General features: G+C 34.4%; 1 protein-coding gene across 26 annotated transcripts in view; it reads right to left on the bottom strand.

The window, feature by feature from the left end:
- The window catches only part of LOC118265767 (transient receptor potential cation channel trpm), a 241,420-nt gene that overhangs the window by 30,851 nt on the left and 191,603 nt on the right, over positions 1-18,966 (bottom strand). For all 26 annotated transcript variants that reach the window (XM_050695165.1, XM_050695156.1, XM_050695151.1 and 23 more), the window contains 3 exons: positions 18,549-18,705; positions 16,547-16,694; positions 4,809-4,998 (listed from right to left, as the gene is read on the bottom strand). In XM_050695165.1, the coding sequence (XP_050551122.1) occupies positions 4,809-4,998; positions 16,547-16,694; positions 18,549-18,705 (495 nt within the window). The remainder of the gene's footprint in view (positions 1-4,808; positions 4,999-16,546; positions 16,695-18,548; positions 18,706-18,966) is intronic.

An 18,966-nucleotide genomic window follows, 5' to 3' on the forward strand; every position in this document is an offset into this window, starting at 1 on the left:
GATTTGAATCGTTTTTAATAATGTACTAAGTTAATTTAGCTTTAGTTGGTTTTGTTTTATGCAAACAATACACTAAGGCAGGGCTTATTTTTTCTTCCAAATTAAAGTCACCGCTGTATAGTTTCAGTTCAGTAAACATGAAACGTAATATTTTCTAGTTTCATATTCTTTATGCCCTGACCTCCGGATAAATCACAAATGCCCCGGGTTAGCCTTTTCTCAGGAACAAATGTCCGTTACATAAACATATAAATCAACCCGTTTAACAAAAACAAAAGTTATCCAGGACCTTTGAGCAACTAAAACATTCGAACAATTGGAGCTTTCTAATTTTCACGACCGAGTGGTTACATTTGTTCGCTTCTCAATATTTATACAAAGTTAAACGTATTTCACTTTTGTCTTTATTTCGTGTCAATGTCAGAATCCGAAAGGTCCTTTTAAATTCCCATTCCTCATATAAATTCCAGTAATCAAATACAATTCTTGGAGGCGGTGAAGGGCGGCTTCCGTACGTTTGCGCTGTGCAAACAGGACGCTAACAGAATTGCCTCCCTTTAAATTGTTTGCTATTGTTATTCACGGTTGAATTAATAGTTATTCAAATAAGTTTTACGTTTTATATGTTTGGCGAAGATTAATTGGATCAAAAATTTTTGTATCTGATACATAAAACGTTTGGTTGTGCTTCCACGAAAAGGCCAAAGTTTTGATCATAATCACAAAGAATCCAAAAGAATTTACAAGATTTTTCCGGGGCGCACGGGTTATTTATTATTATAATTACACCACTCAACAGTGTTGCAGGAAAAATATAAAAGTTTTCTATCAGAAAATAGAGGATATCTCTAGAGGGCGAACAACAAAAGCTATTTCGTTTTCCGATAACCGCGCTTATACGTGTCTCATATTTAATATCTACACCACAGGGGTATTATGTCGCTGATCAGTACAAAAATTGTTAAAGCAAAGTATTATATTAATCAAGGTAAAATATATGCGGTTTGGAAAAATAAACCCTGAAAGTGAACATAATATGGCATTATGATTAAGGATATCCGTAGTTACAGAAGAATTACATGAGATTATCTGTAGTTGAAAATTTTTTTTTTTTTTTAAAGTGTACACAAAATGCGGAAAAAGAAGTGCGAAAAGAAATGCTTCCTGTATTCACCATCCCAAAAATAATGTCTATCATCCCAGTTGTAACGTATCGCTCTACGTTTTAAAAGGAATACCTAAGAGACAGCATGAAAAATAAAGTAGAGCCTTGGTCATAAATCATACAACGCTAACATAACAGTGATATTTTTCATTTCGACATGGCTAGGGCAGATTTATTTTGTGTGTGGAATCATTCCCACTACGACATTGGTCATTGTGTACTGCGATTTTGTTTTAAAAACGAGATAAGTCCTATATTCAAACATTTACGTCTCTCACATCTTTATTTGATTTGTTTAGACTTTAAGAGACTATGACCTCTGAGTTTGATTCGGCATTTCTTATCAGAGTAGTTTGATAGGAAATGCGGGCCTCATCTGGTTATTTTAGAGATTGACTTGTAAAAGAGTTACAATGTAAGTAACCTATTTGAAAAATATATATTATCATTTATCATTTATATTTTCCGTCTTTACTGCATGGGGTAAGTGGAAGTAGTAGTGAAAACAATAAGAAAATTGACATATTTACTTTCCGAAATAGCTTATATAAAGTTATACTTATACATGTTTGATAGAGGTATAAATACAAATACTTACATGTTTAGGTAGTAGTTGTAGTGAGTATTCGATAATAAAATCATGATTAACACCACGGTGGCAGGTGCAAAACTCCTTTAGCATAAGTGGTAATAACATTGGGGGGACCTTAAGTGAGACGTAACTAATATCCACGGTATAGTAGCAGTTATAGTTTAAGAGTTTCATGTGTAGCCAAGTTTACATCGATATAAAATCTTATTAGCTTTGTACCTCATGCGCATAATAAAGTTTATACTGTATTGTTGATTAAAGGACATTTTTTTAATTTTGTTACGTTTGGCCACCAATCCGCTTACTGCCAGGACGGCGAAGCGAATATGTGGCCGATGATTGAGCACACAGACTTAGAAAGTACCTATTTCTTTACCTTATTTACCTAATTCTTGTTGATTTTAGAATAAAGCCTGTTTCACCACCTTCATATAAGTGACAGATAAACTTATGATATGAATTTAAATTTATCTGGGACATGGGCTATCCAAACATTGTGAAACAGGCCCTTAGTATAAGCTTGATAACACTCATGAATCATCGATTTGTTACAGGGTGTTTCTATTATGTCAAAAACATTGTAGTTACACACTAAAATAATCATAGATAGTCAAAAACAAACCTAGACAAATACTTAATCACTAGTTCTAGATCAAAAAGGTAAAGATTTCTGAATAGAAACTCTCCCATATTTTCATTAGTACGTGTCGCCAAATAAACAACATTGCGACAATTTGTCCCTTCCAATTCAAATCCCAATATGACGGTATATCATTTTCCACAGACCCAATAAGGGTCGGGCTCTATGAATTTATTCTGTACCCAGCACCGTACGGAGCAAATGTAATTTGTTTGCGAACAGTTAAGTTGCCAGGCCCTGCTAATGAATATACCCCTTCAAACTTTGCTTCCAAGCATTTAAATACAGACCAATTCAAGTTTATTTGTTTGATATGCTTTAATTTTGTTTGAGATTCAGAATTTAGGATGAAAGGACTTTATTTGCACTGTATTAGGTACTTATTTGTAAGCAAGAGATTCTGTACACTTTGTACGAGTTTACTTTACGTTAAATGAAAACGAATCGAACGCGTATTTGGCGCTCTGTACAATTAGTATACGGGTGCTGATGGCCAAGAGCGAATGAACCCACCAATCAGAGCGCCGAACGCACTTTCGTTTCTTTTTTTCAATAGCAACGCGACAATCGCCGCGTCGTGTCTTTTTCGTTTGTTTTCGTTGAAGGTAAAACCAAAACGTACTAAGCCCTGTGGTATCGAAAGGTATTTATCTTTTAGATCGTGTACGATTTTAAAATTGTGTATACTTTCAGTCCTCAGCGTCGATCGAAATAAGTCTTACCTACGTATCATTATTTTTTACGTTAGCCTATTGCGTAGGTACTTTAGAGAACAGTAAGTAAAGTTCACTAACTGCCACACTCAGACACATTAAACGTTTACTTAAACTATTCTTTAGTAACGATTTTGTATCGAAAAACAAAAGCTAAGGACTGGTTTAAGTAGCCATTAAATGACTCTGAGTACGGTGGTAAGAAAAGGAGAATCTAGGCAAGATGTTTTCTTTCTGCTCAACTGTTGTTCGTTGGAATTTTCTATTCATGTTTATTCGCATGTAAACTGTGCGTTGTATGACTTATGACGTCATGCGTTGATTTATTCGTCGATCGTCTATGTGCGACTTCTGTCACCTTGTCTTCATATCTGACTTGTCATGTCATGTACCTACAATGATTTACTCTTACAATTTACCGGGAACGCCGTAATTGGATTTTGTCGTGTATCCTTTACGTAAACATGTGACAATTCAATATCTCAGTTTCTAGGAACTCAGTCAAGTAAGCAAGCCATGTAATCAAAGACTACTTAGGAAGATTTTCGTTTAACTTTACAAACAGTGAATTTCGTATGTTAAGTAGGTACATCAAGTTTGTGTTTCGTGTAAATAATTGTGTTCAAACTAATTTCCTACACTGACTAAATACTTCGTAAACGATTCGAGGAACTCTCTTGTTCTGGCGTTGTAACATAAATAATTTTGGAAGTTATTAGCTGTGAGACATTGTTTCTATTCAAGAGATTAGTCTTGTTGTTATTGTCGAGCGTACGATGTTTCATCTTACTTTGATGTTGATTTAAACTCTCATGTGTTTGAACATCTGTTTAGTTTTTATAGATGTTTCCACAAGCATTTTCGATATTTTAATATAAGTACAAGAAGTTTCAAAAGTATCTGTCACGGCTTGAATGGGAGGCAGTGTTTTGTTTTAAACAATTGATAGCAATTGTTTTCATCGCATCATGCTTATTTGAGAACCATTTATTGCAAACACTACACTACCTCCAATTAAAGCCGTGGAAGATAATTTTAGAACACCTTATATAATAATTTTGTATGTATGTATACGTAGTTAAGAAAATACAATGTATTATCAAGTTCTAAGAAATAAAATAGAAGTCTAGAAATATGCACCTTTGTGTGTCGGTTTACGTCTATTATTATATGACCTATTTATAAAACTATTTACTTTGTGTTTCCAGTTACTGCCTTCACTTAGCTTACGCCTTTCTTTTCAACAAATAATGAACTATAATTTATATTTTCAAGCTTTTTAAGATGAATTCTCTATGTAAATTTTAAAAGAACAAATCTTATATGTATCTAAGTTATAGAAACTTATGAAGATAAATAGGTACGTTATTACTTTAGAATGTATTTAGCTTAAGAGGTTATGCTCTTAAACAAAGTATTTATAACCACAAAGTTCTTATAAATTGTGAACTTCTGATAGTGTAGGTACCAATATAAAAACTGGAAATGTTTGCACTATTTACCGAGCTTCTCTCTGGGAATCGAATCTAAAACCATTTTTTTTCTAAAGCTTACTAACTACCATTTTGTATCAAGAAACAACACTTAAACAATACAATCAAAACCATTTGGCTTTGCCTCACTCTACACAAAACTGGCCATAGAACATGTACGACCAAGCCATAGAAAAATGAATTTATAATAATAATGTTCTCTTACCTGGTGGCCATTCTTGTCCATACACGAAGATTTCGGATCTGGCGATGTCCACTCGGTTCCATGTCAGTGCCAAGGAGAGCTGTTCGCTCGGAGACAGGTGTTGAGCTCGGAACAATGCTGTCAGGATGACCTGGTCAAGCTCCTGCACCTCGCCACCTTCAGCACGCTCTTGGATTCGGAACACCGTGATCTAGAGAAGAATGAAATTTAAGAAATTAGAACGGGTTCAGTTACTTATAAAGCGTAAGCCTGTATCTTTAAAAATATTGATCAGTGTTATTAGTTTCGTCAAAACTTACAAAACAAATTAGTTACCTATAAATAAACTGATTAAATGAAACCTCTTAAGCAAATTACATAAAAGAGTATTCAAAGACGAATTTCACTATTATTTAATAACATCGAAACGAAAAAGGTTATACCTAAAAAGGGTACTAGGAAACTCCTTTCCATTACATAAGTAGTCATTATTTCATTGAAATTCACCTTTTCATTCGTTAAACAATCAAAACGAGGTTATTGACCTCCCACCTAAACCCGAAACGAATTAACACCTTAATCACCTTGGAATTCTGATAAACTTTTGAAACGCAAAGAATTTGAAACGAAACCCAGAGCTACGGTACCTAAAGGGGTCACTAAATACTCGGCGGTTACCGACCTTACTGAAAACACTGAATTACTAAGAATTCGGTCGATGCCCTTAAGAAAATTGACACAAATTAGATTTCCCCTTAAACGTTATTAGTGTAATAGATGTTTTATTGATGGAATCTCGGGGTGGGATTGGCTCGTGAGTCGTGTTATCTAGAGGGGAGGTCTCATGATATTTCCGAAAAGAGACGACAGCACGCTACGTGCCCTCAGCACCGTTTACCTGTGTTATCTACGTAACGCTGATGGATTAGGAAATAGGAAAATGTATGATTTGAATTAAATATACCATACCATGATTATTGTATAGAGACATATAGAGACCAGATTGGCGATATATTATTTAAAAGAAGGGGCAAATTAAAAGTACCTTTAATCGACGAGCATGCGTGAACAGACTGATGACTGTTGATGAAGCGAAAGAGGTATGTAAGAGTCGTAGCAATTGGCGGGTCATTATCTCTGCCAATCCACATGGGAGACAGGCGTGAAGTTATGTATGTATGTATGATTATTGTAGTCAAAAAATATTAAGACTATTGTGTTTATAGTCAATCATAGTATGAAGGTATTAAAAGGTATGCTAACATTTTTAAACAATATTTTTTATAACTATTTATCATGCTATTGTTTAAACGCGAAACAAAATACAATTAAGTAGTCACGCTACCCGATATAATGTACACAGTACCTTTAACAACTTATTTTTATCGTACCCCGCCCATCGCCTATTAAAAACAGTTGTTTACAAAAACTCAGCAACGGAAAACAAAATGTGTAAACAAAAGAAAAAAAGAACATTATAAAACAAACAAAAAAAAGTATTTTTTTTGAAACCGGGTCAGGAAATTACGTCGTAACAATTAACCAACAAACAGTTTTTAAAAGGATTATTGTCGACAATTTTTCCAATAATACTGTAAATACGTTTGTTGCGGTTGGAAACATGATCGATGTGAATGTATGTTGCGACAATTAATGTTTTTTATACTGTATCCTTAATAAGAGTTTGTGTAACGTGATCAAAACGAGAGCGTGTCCGGCGCTCTCATATCATTAGTTGGTTCATTCGAGCTGACCAAAACAACGCCAATCGCGTTCTCGTTTCGATTTCATACTAAAGCCGCTGCTAAAACCGTTTTAGAATGACGGTCGGTATCGTTTCTGTCATGGCAATAAAATAAAGAAGGAAAAACAATACAACACATACCTCAAAACGGGACACACACTACCTAATGATTTGATTTCTACATGGAAATAATATTTTTTTTTCAAAACAAATGCCATACACGTTCAAAATTTTTCTAATTCCATAAACAAATTTTACTTTTTTTATTTTCGGCCAGTATTTTTCTACTTCATATTAATACTACTTACTTTCTATGTTTGTATTTGTAAGATTTAACTTTTCTAAATTCATAGCGTAAAACTAAAATAATAATCAAATAAAAACCTTTAAATAAAAGCCATTACTAAATTATTCCGAGCAACAAATCTATTTAGTGCCGAGTAATATAATTTTGTAAATTGGCGGGAGTCTTACAAAATTGGTTTTTAATGAATTTTATTTTGGGGCAACGGAAACGTTCTAGACAGCCAACCCTGACTTAAAAAATAAAATAATTTTGGTGTTATAAAATAAGTTAGCTAATCCTATTTAATATTAAATCAATATAATATTAAGTTTCTAATAAAACAAAACCTTTATAGAGTAGAGGTAATTTATTCAAGCCGGAATAAAGAAGAAAGTAAACCGTAACCAATTGTGTTTTTTTAATAAAAATACGCACACAATTTGTTTTATTAACTTTAAAAGTGTTGACATAGGTATTTTTAACATTTGAAAGCTGACTAAAAACTAATTCACAAGCGATTAGCACAAACAAATTGCACAAAAAATATAATTAGAATTATAAATTCAGTTGAAATATTCCAACAAAAAGTGGCGTGATGCGAGTACATGCGCGTAGGTGTGTTACGTACAAACAAAAGTATTTAGCTGAATATTTTATTAGTGTGTGAGCGCTCTGTTAATGTTTGCGAGTACCGCGAGTAAACCACCAGCCAGTACCTAGTTACATATTGTACAGTAGCCGGCACATCAAGTTAATAGATTTTCAACTTTATTACAATATGAGAAAAATCAAAATAAAAAAGCCATATATGTATATTCTTACGACTTTGAGTATTTCACAAGCGTGGTGGTAAAGGACAGTCAAGGTTATGGTAATTTGTACAAATTATGCTACGTACTAAACTCATAAACTCAGTACATGTTTCGTAACGGTCAGCCCTAGGCGGCCATTACCTACGTTTCTAGATTAAAATTATTTTGGGACCAAATTGTGTTACATACAACACCGAGTGGCATTCAAGATGTCATAGGTAATGAAACATAATAAAATATATTTTCTAAAAAATAAAAATACGTATACATAGTTTCTACAATTTGAATATCGAACACTCTTTAAATGAAAAGAGAGCGCGTTCGGTGCTCTGATTGGTTGGTTTATTCGAGCTGGCCAGTCAGAGCTCAGAACGCGCTCTCGTTTCGATTACTTTAAACGTAAAGCAAACTTATACTAAGGCTATTGGTGTTTCATCTTTTATACTTGAGCAGTTTCGTTTTAACTAAATATTTGACTTTGACTTTACTTTGAACTTGTTTGGTTTTCGATGTCCCACCGCGGATTGTTTTAAAATATAAGTGACGGGATAAGTTCACACCTGACTTAATGCGACGTTTTATGAATTTTGTCGTAACATTAAGCTTTTTAACTCCCAAAGGAGTTGGTGGTAAAGAGGAGTACCTACAAATTCAATAGCACCCGCTTGGAAACAGCTCTTCATTTTATGTCCCATGTAATAGGGGGTGATTTTGTGACCATACTGGGCACAATATCAGATTCAGTGGTTTATACTCAAAATTTTCGAAAAATTGAATATTTGGCATAGATACTCTACCTGCTCCATCAGTAATTAATAGTCATGATGTTATGTTAAAATATTTAGTATACATATTGCATGTATTTTAAGCTAAAACTTCGTGTAGAGATTCTATTCAACCTGTATTCTTCAGCGCTTCTTTACGTATATGGGTATTTTGTTACACGTTGTATATAAGGATTTGGTAAAAAGAATAAGTAAATTAACTCTCCTTTCAATCCAATTGATTTAAAGTACTGTAGACGTGCACTGAATAAATCTGGTACAATAAAGAAACGAAAATGTAGAATTATTCTATTTTCGGTTCAAAGGCGATGCTTGAACTTTGAAACGGACAAATAGTTTACAATTCTCTGTTACGGTTTGTTTTATAAACGAACCTCGGTTTGTTGAAGCTTAGGTTTCAATTAGCAGACAATAGAAACAAATAGTAGTTACAATACAAAGAAAAGGAGGCGATTCTAAACTTTTTTTGTAGGTGAAAAATCATTCAATGACTTCTCCTGCCTTGGGCGACGCGAGAGGGAGTGTTATATTGACTAAAAACCACCCTTTTAAAGTGGGAGAATAACTGAATGACTTCTCCGGCATTGGGCCAGGCGAGAGGAAGTGTCAGACTCATACTGACTATAAACCACCCTGTACCTCCTGCTTTTCTAGCCGAAGCCCCGGTAGCTCACGAGAGAAACAATTGGATGATTTTCCCCCTTTAAAAAAAATCTAAAATATAACAACAATGAAATCAGCTCTTATAAAGTTTTCTCATAAAATTGTCATTTAATAAGCTTCATTGAAAGATTCTCTTGTCCAATAGTGTGGAAGTTTACTACAACAGTCTCTAAGTCTAGACTTAATGTAATTTGAACTAACGGCTCTAGATGTATATCTAGATCTACTGGAGGTGTCCCCAGTACGGTGGGTTCTTAGACATTGCGCTTTCGATGTCACCTCGAAAAGGTATTTGCTATAAAGTTATATGAAACTACAAAAGGATTTTCATTTTTCTTTGTTACTTTTGTACGGCAGATCAAGCCACCTGAAACGGTACAAGTACTTCAGTGGATTCTCAGCTCTATGACAACTTTATCTAAGGTTAAAATTCTTTTAAATTGACAGATTACATTTTTTCGTCTAAGTTTTGTATAGTAGATCAAGTTGTACAACTACCGTGCTTCAATGGGTTCTAAACTTTATGACAAAATTATCTAACGTTCAAAATCTTTTAACTATTGACAGATCATAATTTTTCTTTGTTATTTCTGTGCTATACAGAAATATCAAGACACCCGAAGTAGTACTACTACAATGGAAAATCAACTTTATGACGAAATGATCTAAGGTTCAAAATCTTTTAACAATTGACATTACTCATTTTTCTTTGTTAGTATTTCAAGCTACCTGAAATAGTACAATTATGTCAATCGATTCTCAACTTTATGACATATAATCTAAGGTTAAAATTCTTTAAAAATAAATTACAGATTTGAGTAGCTTTATGAACTTACACAAGTAGAGCTAGCTATATTTAATTTATCTGTGTGAGAGATAAAAGTTGTTTAATGTACCAGATTCGAATGGTAAATACTGTAATGTCGTCTGTCTAGACTAAATTAAGTCTCGAGATTTGAGATTAAGGACTAATCTTGTTCAATTTGTGGGAAATAAATTGGATGTCTTTGTTAACTTTCAATTCGTGAATACTTGTATTTACAAATAAAAGCTCGAATGCTCGCATTTCCAATTATGTACGAGTAAATAATGTAAACTAAGTACAGTACATGTAATAGGAATGATGGTGGGGTATAAAAATTAAAACTGTACTCTAGTTTGTCAGTTAGATAATGAAATAATATTCGACACACTATTTTTTTAATTTGTCGTATAAGATAACAGTGGGAGGAAATACGTCATTTCTATAGATGAAACGTACCTAAAATTAACGTCACGCGATATTTCAAATGAATATAATCTTCGATAATATATGTAGTACACATTAAATTAAATGTCGAGTATTAATAAGACTGCCTCGTTGGCCAAGTGGTTGCAAGTGCGACTGCCGGGCAAGGGGTTTCGAGTTCATTCCTGGGTCGGGCGGAGTATTACATTTACCGGTTTTTCAAAAATTTCTCGATAGAAAAAAAGTCGTGTATTACTCTTTTCTTCATACTACTTTATAAGTTTGTCCATCTGTACCTACGTTTGATCTAAGTCTTAGGTCTTAATCAACTTACTCAGACTTGACCTTACTTAATTTAATCCTACAAATTAATTGCTTTCGATAAACTTAGATGTCAATCGCAGGAGATTGCAAAAAGGTTTATAAATTAAGTCTCAGGTTTATGATGGAGATGGTTCATTTTGAAGGTTAGTTTAGATTAGTTTAACACGCCTGTTTTGTTGGCAAAGCATTTGAAACCGTGGTTTCTGAATATAGCTTGATTCTTTTTTCTAAGTACATCGCATTTTTAAATTGACTAGCTGACCCAGCAAACTTTGTAACGCCTCAAACATTATTTTTTCACCTTTTACCCTTTTTACTTCTAAAAATAATTCCAGACCAAAATTTGCCAAATCGATCCAGCCATTCTCGAGTTTTAGCGTGACTTACGGACGGATACGATTACGGATAGGTAGATAATGTACATAGATAGGAAACATTTAAAATTATACATAAATAGATCAGAAATAAATAAAAAGATACGCCTAAATAGGTATCAATAAAGATTAAGTTCAGTTTAAAAACTTATTCCTTTTAACAAAGCTGCGGGATACAGCTAGTTAAACTCTAACAGTTAAACGTCCAAAGAATTTATTACACGAACGTGTTTAGAACGCGGCGAAAACTTTGTTTCCATTAACCTGCAGTTTACCCGGCTATTCTACTTGTATTCTACACGTGGTTTCATAATAAAATTCTGTTGTTAACACTAACTTTATCTTGCAAGGTTTAAATGTAATTACATCTACAATAGTTTACAATCCACGATGGAATACTATGTGTTACATAAAAGGTAATAAGACTAAAGTCTTAGTACGAGTTTGTTTTACGTTTAACGAGATCGAAACGAGACCGCATTCGGCGCTTTGATTGGCCGGCTCCAATGAACCAACCAATCACAGCACCGACCGCGGTCTCGTTTCGATACTAAGCCATCTGGTCTCAATTTGTTGTTTGTGTGTTTGTTATTTATTTTTATTGCGCATTGGTTTGTAATAATAAAATTTGATCATTCGTATTGTATCTAATTTCTTTAATAGGTCAGTTTCATCTTTATCTTAATCATTAATGGTAACGTACTGACTTCAGTTCCTTCCATTATTCACACCTGGTACTATAGTGGGACATTAACGCGGATCCACAAGATACACACTTGCGAGAGGTTAAACAATTTACTTGAAGAGGTACTAGAACTAAATACAAAGACTTTGATCAAGACAAGTATTTGTCCATAACGTCCATCCGTGGATTTCATATATTCAATCTGAAAGGGCAAAGAACTGAAATGTATTCTGGACTCGATTTTCAAGATAAACTCTTAAGTCAATTTCACGTTCAGGGTAATAAAATCCATAGTGGAACCGTTCATAAAACCTGTACATGGATATTAATTTTCTGAAATATGAGAGGAGTAACACTATAAAGTCCGTAGCTATTGTCAGAGAATTTTAATTAAATAAGCGATGCTGTGGTTTAAATACTGACATGTACAATCCTATCATGTGTTAGGTTTAGGTCTATTTTAATAACTTTGAAACTAAATAAGACATTATCGAATAAAGATGATTGTATTGTACTTTAATTTGAAGTTTTCATGTCCACAATTTAATATGTTTTAATAGTAACGTAACTTATAAATTAAGTATGATTAAATAGAGACAAACGAATACAAAAGTCTTAAACAATTTATTGTTAAATCATTTTTAGCTTGAATTGCAACACTAGATTGCTTCACACTGAGAAACAAGAAGGCGAAAAAATGTTTAGCTCCAACACTTGAACACAAAGTGAAATTTAACAAGAGTGGCAATAAAAAGTGCAGGTCCCAGAATGTCGCCTTGAGGAACGCCCGCTTTTGTAACGCCTCGGGTCTCCCATTAAACGTGCTAACGAGACACGCCCATCAATTGTGTCATTCCATTATAAGCATACTATCTACAGAAGAAAATGATAATTTTAAAACTAGTTTCTTCATTACGGCGTTGATTAATATTCTCAGAAGTTGTACTAAGAACAGAAATGTTTTAGTGGCTTTAATTTCAGTAGCAATATTGCGCTCTGGGTTCTATAATATTATATCACTGTCGTTGTCGTTTATTTGAGGTTGCCTCGTTACTGTAATTTAGCCGGATATGAGATATTTTAGTTTCTTGGTGAATGACAAATGGTTATATACGTAGTATGTACTTATTTATTTTAAGCATATATTGTATTGCAGTATAAGTGTTCTTCATGGAATCATAATATCTTTAATACTATAATTAGCATAAACAGATGAAAACTTTTGATTAACATGAAATTCGGCAAAAATTATTACGTAAATATTCAATTCACTTGAACACAATTATATCAATTATTATATTTGAACAAAACGTGAAATTCAATGTTATTTCGATGTAAAACTTAAGCACATACACATTTTAGATGCAAATAAATATTAATATACATTTAGATTAACAGGAAGCAGTGTAAAACAGGAGCAGGGTGAAAAGAAAATTGAAATGTCAAGCAAAGAGAATGATTTACTCAGCTATGATGGCACAGCCGCCATCTTGAATATTTATTATGCGCAGGTGCATTTGACTTTCATATTGTAGTAGTTTTTCATGATAACTACCAGTATTTTTCTAGTATTGCATTAAGTGGATTTTGTATTTTAGTATGAACTGCTAGTAAATTAAGAGGTTCATGGTAGAGTTTAGCTACTGAATGTGTTTAACAAAAATGGTAAGAATGAAGTAATAAAATATACATTTTTAAATTGTTGCCCCTACACTATGTTTTCTCCTGTGTCGTGGGTGCATTTAAAAACATACACGTTCACATAGGTACACATGTCAGTCAGACCCGAAACAACAATTTGAGAATCACACAAAGAGTTGCTCCATGCGGGAATTGAAACTGCTGCAAGTTGCACGGCAGCACTGAAGTCCAAATATTATTTTAATCGTCATGAATACTTTAACAGTTTTGTGCTCATAAATATTTTACATCGTTATGTCTTATAAGAATAAGGAGAAGAATAAAGTAAAACATACTTGTAAGATTACACAAGAGATTAATTATTTCCATTCCAAAGACTCATAAAGTTCTCTGAAGTAAAACAAAAAGTAAAACTTTCATACAACTACAACTTCGTCCAACTGTCTAACTATAAGTAGGAGCAAACGATTCATGTTTCTTCATCGTCATCTTTATCATTTGTTTCGAATGTTAATAATAACCTTAACTCTTCTCCCGCTTTGGGCGAGGCGAGCAGGAGTATCAGACTCTTAATGACTAAAAACCACCCCGTTCCTATTCCTGCTTTTCGAGCCGGAGCCCCGGTAACCCACTAGGCAGTCCACAGCTCCGGGGGATAGATTTGTATGTGGTACAGTTACATAACGTATAATATATTAATTTCTAAGTAAATATCTGCTAAAATGAGACAATGAAATAGGTATACTCGATCTGTACAATATCTTAGTAGAAAAATAAGTATGGCAATTATAATTATTTATATTATTTAGCCAGTCAGGAGTCACGTTATGTAGACAATAGCCGAATATTCTATTATCGAACGAACGCAATGAATGGACGAAAATTGTGTTTCACGTGGCTCATTGTGTGAGACCCATTAGCGAGGTCCTGGCCTTTCATCAGCGCCCTAATTACGTGCCTCATAAGGTTCCAATTGATATGAGCACAATTAGTCTCGTCTACACTATGATTTGCTCGGAATAAACGGGGAAAATGAGTATGTTGGTTACGCAAAGCAAAGGACAAGCGAAATTCCTCTTCTTTATGACTGTCTATGAATAACGTGTGAAAGTCACACGAAATAGTTCAATGGAAACAAAGCTCAGTTCGAGTTTTTTGTGTTCGATAAACTATGACGTCATATCTCATAGTGCCTATAGCAGTAGGTACAGGCGTGACTTTCGTCTCAACAAAAAATGTGGGATCCATTTTTAAAAATGACCGTTTGAAAAGCCCTGGCCTTTAGTCTTCGGTCTTTAGAATTAAATTATCTACAAGCTAAAAGATTGCTAGGAAAGGACGAAGGAAAGTTTTCCGTTAAAAAATACAAAAAAAGTCAGTCAATGAGAATAGTCGTCGAGAAACTTGCAAACGGTACAGTCCAGGAGCTCGTTAGTTCGGCCTTTTTATACTTTAGGAAAAGTTTCCGCTACTAAAACTGGACGCTTTTGTATTTTTTTTTGTACTGAACAGGGAAAATATCCTGAACTGCGACCCGGCAACGGCCTGGCAGATATTTTCTACATGAATAAAGCTGATTTTAGAAAAATATTTATTAACTACAGTATGAATAACATGATTGAACATTCAATACTTTTCAAATCAGCTTATAATAACGTGGAATACTATAATAAGAAAATTTTGCTTTTGGTTTGAATTTATGAGTTAAGTATATTTTTTTTAGCTTTTATACCCATAAACTTTGGAGTTCTTAGATGATGTATCTATGTACTGTATTTTAAACCACATATCTACCACAAACCATAAAGCAAAATTCTCATACACGTAACCACAGATAATATTCGTATTCTCTGTGCATTCGAGTAAAAAGTAGCACGCCATTAATTTAACAAAGGTACTACGCGCTGTTTTTTGATGGCGTACATAAACGAAACCTGGGTACTATTTATGATATTATTCTATCATATAGCTCAGTATTTATGAGTATGATGTACTCATAATTTACCTCTAGCGAGGGAAAAAATATAATCGTATTAGTTGGGCTATCTTCATTTTATTTTGAGGGGTCGTGAGGTTTCAAAGCTAAAAAAAGGTAAAGGAAGATTTGTTTGTAATGTCACATCAAACGCATAAAGAATTTTGAAATTAATAGCTTTTGTTATGCATCTACTCGTATGTTGGATGTTATAGATGTATGATATGATTATAATATTTTAGTACAATTGACGACCCCATTTTTCCCGACTTCTGATTCCTGACTCAAAGGTTGTCTGTTAGAAATCACATTCTGCGATAAGATCGCCCATTGTACAATTATTGTTTTTTAAAATTGTTCTTTATGTTTTATGGTGTACATAAAGTGTATAAATAGATATGACGGTGCTTTGTGATTGAATGTGGAAGCTACTGCCTTCAATAGGAGCAATAAAGAACTGCAGGTACTAAGTAATAATTGTTGGTTGTTATTAAAATTAAGTAAGTTAGTGTAATGGTTTCTTTAGACAACACAAAAAATGGTATTGTGTCTGTATAAATAGCTAAACAGGAAATAAATTTTTCGAATTGTTGTATATAATATAAAGGAGGTTTTATACGCAACTAGGTATATTAGGAGTCTTTAAAATAGACTGTTTCCCAAGAAAGTTAACAGTACATTTAATAAATGTGATACACGTAGGGACTAAATCCAATAAAATCAGTGTCTCTATTCTGTCGAACTGTCTGGAAACTTTTACTTATATTTCAGTATTTTACACTGAAAATCACTTCGTGATCTTTATAAGAAATACAAAGATTAAAAGAAAAAGAAAACTAAAGAAAAACTAAACGAAAAAAGAAAAATATCGTTTTAGGCTAAAGTTTAATAAGTTTTTTTAGATGCTAGGCCAATGCTGAGGAGCTTAGAACAAAATGGTGTTACCTAATTATAAGCAGGTTCTAAGGTCGGTGGGATTAAGGAATTATATTAAATAGGAATTTTGTTTTTTGAAGCAAAATATCTCTGATGAGCTCTTTTTTCATTATTACACCTAAACCCAAAGGTTACAAACACAATTTCACATGCACATGACACCTAGACCCGAAACAACAATTTATGGATCACACAAAGAATCATCCCGTGCGGAAATCGAACCCGCTACACGTTGCCCAGCCACCGCACCAACCGTGCAGTCATATTTTGACAACTAGCAAATAAACTATATGATCTATTACTCACCAGATTCTTCTTCCTGGTACACTGCAGGAGTTCTCCATACAGCAGTTCTGCCTGCTGCATGCCCACTTCGAAGGTCTTCTGAATGGTGCTGATGAGGTAGTCCCGCATCGACTCCAGCACCGTCTGCTCGCCCGTCTCTGATGCATACCTGATGGAAATATTGTCATTAGAAGATGAAATGAAAACATTGGAGAAAGTCCCTTATTCCTAGTAAGTGTGGTAGTGCCATGCTTCGGCAAAAATGGGCCGGCTCTACCAGAGTGATATCACGGCCTCACAGAAAACTGACGTAAAACAACGTTGTGTTTCGTTGTGTGAATGAGGTTACCGGAGGCTCAATTAGCCCCCTTCCCGATCTTCCCAATTCCTGATTCCTTAACAACCCTTAAATTCCTGAACCCTAAAAGACCAGTAAGGCTTTGTAATGGCTCTGATGTTTTGGGAGTCCATGGGCGGCCGCGATTGCTTACAGTAAAAACAAATCCGTAATACATAGAAATCTCTTCGTAATATTGTAAAAATCATAAGATTACTTGAAAATGTCTACAGCAGTATTTGACATACAAGTAAATGTCAACAAGTATACAAACATAATTTATTATTGTAAGGTTCGGTCAGATATACCCGAGGTGCTCTTAAGGTTAAGCAGTTCTTGACATTTACTTTGAGAATATCTTCGAGACATTCGTATCCTTTCTTAATGTGGGAAAGCAAAAAAATGTCCAAAAAATAAAGGTCGTCTTTTTACGTTTTGTAAAAATAAAATGGAGGGCTGTATCTAGGTGTAATAACGAGGTCATTATGGGATACTCTGATACCATAGGATGGAGTCTGTAAGTGCTTGAGTTAAGAGCCAGAGTTATTATATGTTTTCAGAGATTTTTGTATGTAAGTGTATTATTTTGGGGAACAATGCCTGGGTCGAGTTTGGTATGTTATAAATTATAAATATGACAATCCAAGTCTTTGTGTGACCTGTATCTCTATCGATCTACGCGATTATTTCGCGTTTAGCTGCACTGATGTTGATGCGGTTTTCAGCTTAGTATTTTTCAGGCTTAAGATATATTACCGGACTAAAAATAATTGAGGTTCTTACTTTAACTTTTTAAGGTGGTTCTCTTTTATTTAAGTTTTTATTTCGACCATGTTTTTCGATAACAATATAATTTTATTTAGATTACAACATCTACGTCACAATGGCACTAAAACCAATCTAAGATGGCAAGAATGTGTTTAATAATAAATGTATTAAAACTCCTTGCATTATAATTTACACCCCTTCTCATGCTAAATTATCAAACCAAACCATAAATATTCCAGAACTTTCTAAGATCATACCAATACAGTATATTATATACGGACAAACAAATAAATATTTCCAAACAAAGTTACCTAAAGTTTGTCACAAGTTACAAGTTGAAAGTACGATGCACTTGTGAAATTGTGTGCAGTTTCATTGAACCAATAGGAAGGCTCGGAGACTTTGACACATGTATTACTTGTGAAACTTTATGTACTTCTTCCACTAGTTGTTGGGTGCGGTTTTGCTTGCAAGTTTACGAGGAGTATTGATTTAGTTTGGCGGCCATTGATTTTGTTTGACTTCTGGAGCTAAGTTGCTGGCTTTGTCTTCCTATAGGGATTACATTTTCTAGTGCTAAACAAGGACAAATTAAAGAAGGCGTGAGTCACTGAATCAATCAGCTTCTGTGACACCAGCTGCGGGAAGATTAGGGGCAGTGACATATGTATTCTAATCTGCTATTCTCCCACTTTTTTCATAGGGCAAATCATTCAATGACTTCTCCTGCCTATGGCGAGGCGAGAGGGAGTGTCAGACTCTTACTGACTAAAAACCACCCCGTTCCGACTCCTGCTCTTCGAGCCGGAGCGGAACCCCGGTAACCCGCTAGTTAGTTCGCAGCACCGGGGCCATATTAACACTGCAGTACAGTCAAAATCAAGACCAAAATCTCTAATAATGTTTACATCAACTTACTTGTGAACAAAAGCAATAAGGTCCGCCGCTCGGCCGCTGCCGTCACAGACGACGACGGGCACGGGAGGTGTATCGGTGACGTACTCCAACACTGCACGCACCGTGTTAGTGCCGCCCTCTATCACCAGACAGACCACGGGAGTCGACGAGTGGGTGTCTGCAACAACAATATGGAATTAAAATGTGAAACTAAACATGTATTTTGTTTAAACTTTGTTCCATACTACGATTTATTCCTGTTTCGTGGATATGCACTCACAACACAGTTACAAACATAAGTTCACATAAACATGACACACAGACCTGAAACAACAATTTGTGGATCACACAGTGTTACTCCGTGAGGGAATCGAACCCGCAACACGTTGCGTGGCAGTCAAATCAAGTCTCATGTTAATTTTCACAACTGAACTTTAAA

The sequence above is a fragment of the Spodoptera frugiperda genome, chromosome 7 (genome assembly GCF_023101765.2).
Source record: "Spodoptera frugiperda isolate SF20-4 chromosome 7, AGI-APGP_CSIRO_Sfru_2.0, whole genome shotgun sequence".
In the NCBI taxonomy this organism is placed as follows: Eukaryota; Metazoa; Arthropoda; class Insecta; order Lepidoptera; family Noctuidae; genus Spodoptera; species Spodoptera frugiperda.